This window comes from Aptenodytes patagonicus, chromosome 9 (assembly GCF_965638725.1).
Source record: "Aptenodytes patagonicus chromosome 9, bAptPat1.pri.cur, whole genome shotgun sequence".
NCBI classification, from domain to species: domain Eukaryota; kingdom Metazoa; phylum Chordata; class Aves; order Sphenisciformes; family Spheniscidae; genus Aptenodytes; species Aptenodytes patagonicus.
The window spans coordinates 20186940-20198017 of NC_134957.1; the positions used below are offsets into that span (position 1 = coordinate 20186940).

At 43.7% G+C, this 11078-nt stretch overlaps 1 protein-coding gene across 1 annotated transcript; it reads left to right on the forward strand.

Moving 5' to 3' along the window:
* The first annotated feature begins 25 nt into the window (after positions 1-25).
* On the forward strand, positions 26-10687 carry VBP1 (VHL binding protein 1). Its single transcript, XM_076347359.1, has 6 exons — positions 26-156; positions 4715-4839; positions 5914-5980; positions 6442-6540; positions 8315-8453; positions 9470-10687. The coding sequence occupies exons 1-6, from the start codon at positions 64-66 to the stop codon at positions 9538-9540; spliced, it is 594 nt and encodes a 197-aa protein (XP_076203474.1). The 5' UTR covers positions 26-63; the 3' UTR covers positions 9541-10687.
* Positions 10688-11078: the final 391 nt, after the last annotated feature.

Consider the following 11078-nt stretch of genomic DNA (forward strand, 5'->3'; position numbering starts at 1 on the left):
ACGTGATGACGTACGACTCCGGCGTCCCGGCGAAGGCCGCGCACGCACCGTCGGTTCCCCAAGATGGCGGCGGCCACCAGCAGTGAGACGGGGTGCGGCGAGGCGGCGGCGGGCGAGAAGCGCGGCCCCCTCGGCATCCCCGAGGCGGTCTTCGTGGTGAGCGGCGGCTCCGCCGGCCGGGCCGCTCCGCGCCCCGGCGGGGGGTTGGGGGAGGAAGGGAGGAGGGAAGGGAGGGACTGCGCTCCAGCAGCTGGGCCCGTCCCCTGTGAGGCGGCACCTGCGGCGGGGCCGCGGCCCGGCGGGCGGGCGGCGCCTGAGGGAGCGCGGGCGGCGGGGAAGGCGGCGGGGCTGCCCCTCGCGGCCCGCCCCGCTGGGTTGTAGGGCCGAGCGGGAGCTGCCGGCCCGGCCCGGCCCTGCCCCGCCCCGCCAAGGCGGGGGAGCTGCGGCGCCCTCCCCTCCCCGCCGCTCCCCCGGGCCGCCCGCGCCCAGCGCCACGGGTTTGTCCCGCGGGCCCGGCCTGCCCTGCCCGCGGCCGTCCTGCGGGCTCGGCCTGAGGCAGCCCCGTACCGGAGCGCTTCTCCTCCCTCCAAACCGGGCAGGGCCCTGTGCCCCGGGGGGGCGGGGGGTGCCTTAGCCCTGAGGATTTTCACGGGGTGAGTTGCTTTGTTTGGATTCTGTCTGGGCCTTATTAAGCATTAATACACTTTACAGCAAGCTCAAATCCCCGTGTTAAGCATTTTCACGTCATTTCACTGGCCAACTCGCATGCCGATGAAGAGCGTGGTATGAATGAACCCTCCTGTCACACGTGCTAAACTGTGGTTCCTTACGGCGGTTCCTCCTGCACATAGCAGGACGTTGCCGCTTTTGTTTCATCTCAGATAATGCTGTACCGCGCTCCTCCCTGCATCTTCCTCTCATAATCTAGTTCTTGACTGTTGGGCAAAATCACACTTAAGAAGTGACCGCGGTGTCCAGCTAGGTTTCCTGACTTTTTGAAAACCAACAAATGTGTGTCTTTCGGAAAACAGGCTGAACTTGTTTATCCGACTTTAAAAAGTGATTTACCAAGCATTTAATAATTTTGTTGACTGGTTGAAAAGAAGAATTCATCGACTTATACAGTGATGTAGTGTCAAAATTATCTGTTGTTCACTTTCTGCTATAAGCTAGCTCTTGGTGTGCTGTCTTGAGTGCTACTTTATTTCGTTTGATCAATAAGTATTGACCAGGCTGGCTATACCTGGCTGCTTTGGTGTCATCTTGAAATGTCGGATATCTGCCCTGAATGCTTTGTTTATTGTGCTGCTTTATTACTGAGATTTTTTTGGACTTTGAAAATCTGCATTTCTCAGATCTGTCTTGATATCTTTACCAGAGCTGTTTGGACTGCTCAGGTATGATTGCTCTTGTAGAAATAAATTGATTTCACTTGCATTTTGGTATTTCTAGGTATAGTGCTTGTATTACCTATGTGTCTTCTTAGGGCATAGGTCCTGAGCAAACGGGCACAGTACGCTTGCTTTCAGTGCATCGAGATCCTACTTTTTCTTTAAGGTTCTTTAACAATTACAAATTGTAAAATTTGTAATTTTTACTGCAAATCTTACTGGGATGTAGAACCATTGCTGCCTGCGGCTAACTTCCTTCCACCCCCTTATGGGAGACTAATGTAGACGCAAGCGAAAGGAAAGGGCTGTGGCTTCAGCTGCCCTACGAGACCTCGATCATCATGAGAGAGGAGAACCTGTGGTCTGCCCTGACTCTACGGTGGAGGCAGCCACCCTGGCAGGGAACAGGAGATAAGCAGCCTCAGCAAACACTTTGAGGGTGTCTGTCACATCCCTCATTTTCATGCTGGTAGCCGTCGATGCTCATGTTTGGTTCCACATTGTTCCCTTTTGATACTTGGGTCTGAAGTATCTCACGTGCTGTACCATGCGACCTGGGAGAGTTCTGGGGGTTGTGGCTTAGTTCTGTGCTTCTCTTTGGTTCTTCGTAACCTTTTGTCTGGATCTAAAACCCACTGAAGTTTCCTGATTCTCAGTTTTGAGAGGTGCTCTAATCAAATACAGTTGTCTCTGCAGAAGAGATCCTTGATGTTGATCTTAGAGTACTTGGATATAGATGTTCAGATAGACTTTTTTGTTCAAAATAAGCACATGCTAAGAAGTTTTTAATGGTATTCTGCTCCACAAAGTGAAAATACTAGTGTCTTGAGGCTGGTTTTTATTACAGGTTTTTTCTTCAGAAAATAGGTTTCTGTTTCAGAAACATTGTATACCATCATGATGATAAAGACTTCCTGATCACTTGCTTGATATTCCCCCCACCACGTGCTACGTGGGCAGTCTTACTCTGAATCTTGTTTTCAGAGATGTTTTCTTTAGGCATCTTGATTCAGTAAAGGCTCTTCAAACAGTTTATGGCAGATACCTTTTCTTAGGCATTGGTCTGTGGCTTCTTGTGCTCTCCAGATTTCAAGTGATGTTAAGCACTAACTCAAGGTTTCACTGGAGTTTAAAAAACACTCCAAATAGAAGTTTCAACTCTGTTTTCTTTTGGGCTGTTGTCCAGATGTTTCCAGATAAAATGCCTTCCTTATTCTGCCTTCCTTAGCATGCATGTGAGTGGGGGGACAGGGGATGCAAATCTGAAAAAGTGTCTCTCTCGTCATTCTCTGTATATGCCCATAGGTGATGATAGCTCTCTGCAGAAGCAGAGCGACTGCCTGCAGCTCTTTATTGGGGTCATCACTCAAAAGATAAACATAAGGCCACAGGGGAATGCGCTATCCTGCTCTATTTCAGGGCTTTTACAGAGCGCTCGTGTGGCTTGGCTTGAAGTTTGCAAAGACTGCGTTACCTTTACGGTATACAACAATGGTGTTCTGCCACTGAATTTTCTTCCTAAAATGATAGGGAGGAGTTTTGGCAGGTCCTTGCAGAACCCGTAAGGTAATTCTGCAGTTGAGATGCTGCGTGACACACCATGAAGCAGGGATCCTACAGCTTTGACACCCAGCTCTGCTACAAAGCTTTTCTGTTCAAGCTCGAAGTAGTGACCGTGTCTCATCCTTGCAGTTGGGTAAGATGGGCCAAAAGCCCAACCAGCAGGACTTGGAAGTTGCAGTTGGAAAACCTGGGTGGTAAATCTGAGGGGGCATTATGTAGTTGGAGGAGATCACCAGTATACAGGGGGCCTGGATTTGCTTCTCAGCATCTTCGTTTCAGAGAGACTTGGGTTCCGTCTTGTCTATCTGTACAAACAGACATTAGCCGAGGCAGAGATGGGGTGCTGGGAAGTGTGTGGGGTGAGTTGTTGCCCACCTGCTTTTTCTTTCTGTCTTGGGTGCTTTACATGAGCAGAATAGCTTCCACAAGAGGGAGTTTCATTTCAGAACATCCTCAGGCCTCAATTCTACAACACTTGCCTGAATCTAATCCTTGGGGTTTTTGGTTAAAGCTTCTCTACAGGCTTCATCAGGAGGCAGGAATGCTTCTTGTTCTGTTGTCGGTGAGGTAGCTTAAGGCGTTCCTCGGGCAGTTGGTCTGAAATGCAGTCTCTTGAGTTCTGTTGTTGATCCACCTAGATCATGCTGCCTGCTGAAGTCTGTTGTGGAGTTCATATTTCCACTGCAGATTTCCTTCATGATAAGGAAAGTGGGTGACTTCTTACCAGGTTCAGTAATTTCATAGCAAGTTTCTTTAGTCAAGAGAGCTTAGGAGTCATAATGAGGGGAACCAGCTATATGTCTGATACTACTTTAGTAATGTATTACAGTCTTTTTCTGATGCGAAACTACTGGAATGGAAACACCTAGTTATAAAAGAGAAGCTGAAGAGGCCTATGGTAGGCTTCCATCAGATTTGACAGCTATATAGGCAATTAAGGACAGAATTACCGCAGTGGACGAGTGTGGTCATCTTGAATTATACATAGGTAAATGTTGCCAAGGTCAGAAACGTGTGGTTGATCTCTGGCCCGACGTGCCTTTCACGAGGCTGAGAACATTGCCCGCAGGCAGATGAACTGTTTCCTGGGAGTCTGAAGGAGGCACTTGCAGAGGTCAGCATCCCTGCCTGCTCAGGCCTGTCTTCTCTGGCTGCTTTTCCAGCTGATGGTAGGACTGGCTGGAATTGCTCTCTAGAGGTTTCCGTGGCTTCCTGCTGACTGCAGAAGGAGCTTTTGAAGACGAGCTGTTTACTACCATAAAGCCTGCCTGAGCAGATACCGCAGTTTTCCCTCCTTTGCCTCTTTCTCTGCCACAACATGCTTGATCAGGCCGTGATTCTCTTCCTTCATCAGTCTTATCCTAAATAGTTTGTAATCTGATTAGCCACAGAGAAGCGTTATCCCTGCTTTACGGATAGGAAACAAAGTTTAGCCGTGGTCTGAGGATATCCAACCCCATTAGGTGTCATTTGACATCGGCCAGGACTGAAAGCACCACTAACAAGGTACTAGCAAATATGGTTATGAAATAATCCTTGCGCCTATTCTGTAGTTCCCTACCAAAAAAAGGGGGGAGGGGGAAATGAAAAGGTGGCTGAGAAAGGAAACAAAATTATTTTGTACTTCACTCCAGAAAAAAATAAGTTTGTTTACATATAAAAACCCCTCTAGACTTAGCTGCAGTAAGATGATAGCATGACTGTATCTAGCGTTTCTGTAAAACTCTTCTAACATTGAGGGTTTCTTTCTCCCCTTAAAGGAAGATGTAGATTCTTTTATGAAACAGCCTGGAAATGAGACAGCAGATGTAGTTCTTAAGAAGTTGGATGAGCAGTATCAGAAGTATAAATTTTTGGAACTTAATCTTGCTCAAAAGAAAAGGAGGTAAGTCATAATTTTTGCAGAATTGGGAAATGTTTAGCACAGTTCTATTTTTTTAAAAATAAGTCTACTTTTTTTAAATATCCCAAGAAGGAAAAAGCTGGTGTTAGGAGAGCTAATATTTGCGGTACTTTCAGGAAAGCCCAGCGTTTTTTCTTTCCTCTTCCTGAGAACTACATGCAAAAGAATTTACAGTATTGCTGAATTGGTCCTTAGCCTTTAAGGCCAAAAAGTACTGCTGTAGTCGTTTAAATTTTGTCAGCCTAGTGAAATAAGAATACGTTTTTGTCAAATGACTACTGTATCAAGCCTGTAACTTCTGGTTTAGTAATCTCATCTCTCTTCGGTAGCTTCAGCCTTGATCTGAAGCTAGGCGAGAAGCAAATTTTTAAAAGCTAAAATTAAAGCTTCAAGTAATATTTTATTTAGATTAAACTTCTTTCATGGACAAATATCCCTCATAATTTCCACCTGGAGGCCTGCTTTGGCAGTCACTGCTGTCTGAGCCTGCTGGTTGCAGAGGAGGGCGGCCTGGAAGGCCAGTGGGGATCCCAGCGTCTCTGCTAGGCTGCTGCAAGGGCTGTCGAGGAGGGGGATGCCCTGAACCCTGGAGAGGGCTTTCGTTTTAACAGTGCCAAGTCTTGTAGCTCTAAACTGTTTGTTAGAATAGTTTGTGGACCTCAGAAGAAACACACTTGTTTTGTTTTACCTACAGTGTTTTTCATCTGTATGTCTGCTGAGGTTTCCCTCTCCTCCGGGGAGATCAGAAATATGCAAAAATATGCCATTTTAGCAAACAGGTATCTGTTACTGTTAATACGTGTTTGTTCCAGTTTGAAAGGTGCATGTATTGCTCTGCTTCAGAAAACCAATGAGCCTCGGTGTAAGAGGCGGGTGAAGCTGTAGCTGAGATGCCTTTACATGCCGTATCTTTCAAATCTGCACTTGTAAGCCTGGAAAGCTGTTAGAGTTTCAGGTTTTTAAATGGAGGTTGGATTGTATAATAAAACTGATCACTTGTTTAGGAAACTTTGTGTCTCTGTAAAATAATAAATTATGACTGTTGTTAATTCACAGGCTAAAAAGTCAGATTCCTGAAATTAAACAGACATTAGAAATTTTAAAACACATGCAGAAGAAAAAGGTAAACTATTTTGAATATCTAATGAGTATGAGAAAAGCTAACTACCTTTCCACCCTAACAGAACACATTGCAAGAAATGTTTTGGAGAGCACACTTAATATGCCTTTATAAATAACAGAATTGTTGTTAAAGGTATGTAGTACTTTTTGAAAGCTAGTTCAAAAAAGTTAATGTTTGTAATGCCAACTTCACTTATAATAGTGTATAGACTGCAGCTAAGCTTTGACTTCATCTCTATTCTTTTATAGAGATTTCTGTATTGTTTTTAAATATATCTTTTTAAAATGCTTTCTTCTTGGAGCTCTAACTTTAATGTTGAAGTAAAATTACAGAGTCCCACCAAAGTTAATACTGTATCAATGGCAAAAAGCAGAAAAGTGTGCTCTTTACTGTAAGTTTTATGTCTTTGACATAAGTTTCCAGTGAAAATAGCAATTTTAAGTTTTATCATTTGTCTTAAGGATTCCACAAATCCAATGGAAACCAGATTTTTATTGGCAGATAATCTCTACTGCAAAGCTTCAGTTCCTCCTACAGATAAAGTTTGTTTGTGGTTGGGGGTAAGTAAAACGGAACTTTCTCTGAAACTGTTTAAATAACTTATAGAAGGCTTATAAAAGACAGTGTTCGTTGCTGTCTCATCTGTATTTCTAGGGGCTATGGGCATAATTCTGTTCATGACATAGTGGAGCTGTGTCCTGTCAGCAGGGCAAACCTAACCAGACAATTTCAACGCATTAGTGAAGGTTTCATGCTTGATTTTATTTGGTGCCTCAACAGTAAGACTTCAGAGAATTGTAATTTTGCTGGATTGTTCTTTCCAAAAAGCATATTCATGAACATTTTCCTTACCACTTCTATCACTTTGTGGTTCAAATTACCATCCGGCATTGCCTGGGATGGGAATGTGCCCAGCAAAATAACTTAGTTTGGCAAGCAACTTCCCATCTTCTCTACGTTACTTGTATTTAGCATCTTGCATTCCCTCTCCATGCACGTTTTTAGGGAAAGATGGGATTTCTGTTACTGGCAGGTACCTGCCAGCATTTAGAGTGGAATTTGTGCTAAAGACTGGTGGGATCAGAGCTCGAAACGCAGATTTCTAAGTACTTAAGCAATATCAGGTTGGGATATTTTGTACTGAGAGGCTTCCTTATATGTGGAGACAACCTGCTAATGTTTGTTTTGAGACTTCTAAATCCCGGATGTTCCCAAATCCCTGTGTTGGCTGCCAAACAAAACCACTTGATTAGGACAGAAACATTGTTGACACGTGCAGCATCCGGACTGATTGGGCAGTTACTCCCAACCTCTCCCACTTCTTTTCTATCATAAAAAGAGAAGATTTGTCTGATACCTGTTGCTTTTAGGAGACTGTCTTCAGAATTCACAAACGTTGACTTTCACGGAGCATCGCAGGTTTATTTTGTAACAGAATATCAGAGAAAGTTCATCCTATTGATGGTTCATACAGAAAAGCTATAATGAAATGCCACAAGCAATTTATTATATTTAGGTGTTCTTGGCCTTCTGCCTTTATCCTCCTTGTTGCTTACAGTCTGCATGTTGGGCTATGCGTATTACTGTTATTGGGGAAACTATGTCTTCCAGTTATTTTAAAAGAAGAATGGCTTATCTCACTCTTGCAGCTCTGTGTAGCGTTCCCTGGGATCATGTCTAGTTAGTAGTATGTGACTCTGCTCAATGCACGGTTCTTGACCGAGACAAAGCTTCATTGGTGCATCTTCACTTGATACCGCTCTTTTATCTCTTCACGTGGTAGCTTCTTACTGAAATGAAGATTTGTAGATTAAAAACCACCACGGCATAGGACAGGACTTTTAAACGTGTTGTATCTTTAAATACCTGTAATACTTCTTGTTAATGACCAATGCCATTAGGCTGTTTGTCAGTGTTCCACACAGAGATCCTGAGGTTAATCTTGAATGCAGCAAACATTGCTTCTAGAGTTGTGTGACACTTGAAAGGTGCTGCTAAGAAACGTGAAGTCTCTCGCTTTCCAAATATGGCGAAGATGAGATACTGATACCTGAAAGGCTGAATGCAATCCACAGGGAGAGAAATCCCGTGTTGCTTAGCTATAGGGAGAGAACTTTTTTTTAAGTCACTAGAGGGATTTGTTACTCAGTTACTGAAGGGGTGGAGGCCTCAGGTGGATTCTGGCATTGCTCGTCCTGAATCTTGTTGTCTTGGCCTGGCAGGACAGCCTTTTGTTAATGTGATAAGTTATAAGCAAAAGCCTGAAGTGAGCCTGCTATGGCTTATTCCTTACAATGCAAGAGTAAAAGCTTTTATCAATCTTTCTTTTTTTAGGCCAATGTGATGCTTGAATATGATATTGATGAAGCTCAGGCTCTGTTAGAGAAGAATTTGTCAACAGCCACAAGAAACCTTGATCTTCTAGAGGAAGACCTGGATTTTCTTAGAGATCAGTTCACCACTACAGAAGTCAGTATCCTTTTTTTTTTTTATTTGCGGGGGAAGAGGTGTGCGTGAAAGCTAACATAAAGGTAATTACCGATTTCCTGACATGTTTTTGTCTTAGACTGGCTGCCCTTAAAATTCTGTAGCGCTCTAGGAACTTAACCTTTTCTAGCAGTGAAACGGGATATTGTGTTTCCAGCGTGGAGCTGAGGGTTGGTGTGTTAGATGTAGCAAAGCTTGTGTTTGTCACTGGGTCGCCGTGAAACCTACCGTGATGGTTGCAAACCTCGACTGGAAGTGAGTTGGGGGCCTGGGTCGGTGCTGTGGATTGATGGCCAGGAGGCCATTTCAAAGCAAAGCGACTCTCCCTTTCTCTCTAGAGCGTATGAATATTGTTCTTTGGGCTACTGCTCATCACACCCGCTTCAGCTGCCATTGCAATGTTCTCCAAGCAGCACAAGCTCTGCTGCAGCAAGCTTGGTGCCAGTTCAGGCATTGCTTAACTTTTTTTTATTTATTTATTTATACTATCTTGAACCACCTCCAGGGGTGTGGGGGTTTTTTATACTATTTTAATGATGAGGGTAGCCATCAGCTGAAGCATTAGATTTAGTAAACGAAGGCACAGCTACTTGTTTTTTCAAGTTGATACTTAAGCTATCTTAGCGCTGCAGGACGTTATGGATGCCTGAAATAGGCAAATACAGCCGATATGGGCAGGTTGACTGAAATCAGAAGAGAGTAGCTGTAAGTAAAACTAAAAGTGTTTTTCTCTGTAATATCTTTTTGGAGGTTTTTAAGTAAATGGTATAAGGGCCGCAGTGACTAACAGTTATTAGTATTCCTGTGTGTTAAGGCTTTGCACCAAGTCAGCTCTTTCATTAAATGGTTTCTATATTGACTGTTACAAGTGAGTGGAGTGCGGCCAACTGTATAACCTGCTTTTCCCCTTTTTTTCTTTCTTTGTTTCCTCCTTCCATCCATCTGTCTTTCCGTCTTTCTTTTCTGAATGCATGAGCTATTTCCTTAATTCCACACCCTCAGATATGGCTAGAGTTTATAATTGGGATGTAAAGAGAAGAAACAAGCAAGACCCTTCCAAAAACAAAGCATAGTTTTGCCAATTTTGAATGTGGTTTCAATTTCCAAATATTTTTTATTTAAACACCCCCAAGTTCATTCTTAAGGGACTGAGTTACTTTAAGCATTTCAGTAAATGGTAAAATATATAAAACCTAATGGTGAGCACCATTTTATTTATTTGTAAACTCAAAATTTGGTTTCATGCATGCTTCATGAAATGAATTATTTGAAAAGGCACCGCACAGTCCAGCAAAGGACATAGTATTTGATCAGACCAGTCTGTCATAAATAAATTTCTACCTGAAAGCTTGTCTGAAAAGTTGAGGGGCACGTATGAAATGGAGTCTGACATTTTAGCAGGTTAAGGTAATGCAGGGGTTTGCTTTTTCATCTCCGTGTACAGCTGATGAAGTTAAAGGCAACTTGGGCTGGGAAGACATGCAGCCGTAATGTTCTAGGAAACAGAAAAAATACAGTGAAGTCCTGGATTTTGTTTCAGTCAGTTAATTGGCAGCATCAATCTGCAAGCATTCCTGGATATCCACTTTGGATAAACTTGTTTTTAATAATTATTGGTTAGTTAACTGCCTGTTAATGAACTCTCAGCACTTTACATACAAGAGTTTGTCACTTGTCTTCAGAGAAGAGTGGTAAATGGGGTAAACAGCACAAGCTACGTCAAGACCGCAGGTGATCTCACCCCGTTCTTTTTCATACATGTGCACACACGGCTTATTTTTGCAAACGCGTTGAACAAGGACACCAAAATGCTGATAGCCTGTAAACAAGGAACCCCCTGTTGACGATCCCTTAGACAAGATGTCCAGTTCCAGTGTCTTAACACGCTCAGCCTCCCAGGTGGGGAAACCTGTATTAGATAAGGATGGTTTACTGAAGCATGACTTCTGGTGTGAGCAGTTGGAATATTCTTTTGGTTCTTACGAAGCCTCGCAAGATTGTTGCCTTTTACCTCTGCAGTTTCTTTCTAAAACGAAATGCTCAGTGGTGATGTCAGTGGCTAATATTCACATTCTGTGACTGAGAATACAGGTTTCGCTGCAAAATAAATGCAAATGTTAACTGTTCGATCTTCATGTAAGAAACAATATACCTGTAAATTTTTTGTACTTTTATTTCATGATATTAAAATAGTAAAACTAAACAGTTGTGGCAAACACCTGTTTTTGTGCATCTTTCTTTGTGTGAGAAAGTCGTGAATCTGACGCGTGATCTTCGTAAAAGATGTATAAAAGTTTCCCTCCCTTAACTGGGGGCAGGGGGGGTGAAAACATTCGGTTGAAGCAGCAGACGTGAACAGCGTAGCTGCTGAATACTGGCCTGAATGAAGTGGGGAGTGTGAGTCAGCACATCTGCATTTGTGAATACAGGCAACTGATGCGACAGCACTGTGGCTGTGAAAGAGCGAGAGCTGACGGGATGGGCCTAACGCAGGTAAATCCTTACCGCCGGTCACAAGAAAGCACCTGGGCTTGGCTGGTCCATACCTTTCCTGCAGGGCGATACCGTTTGTTCCAGCGTCTCTGGCTGTGGCAGGGAAACGTTTAGATCT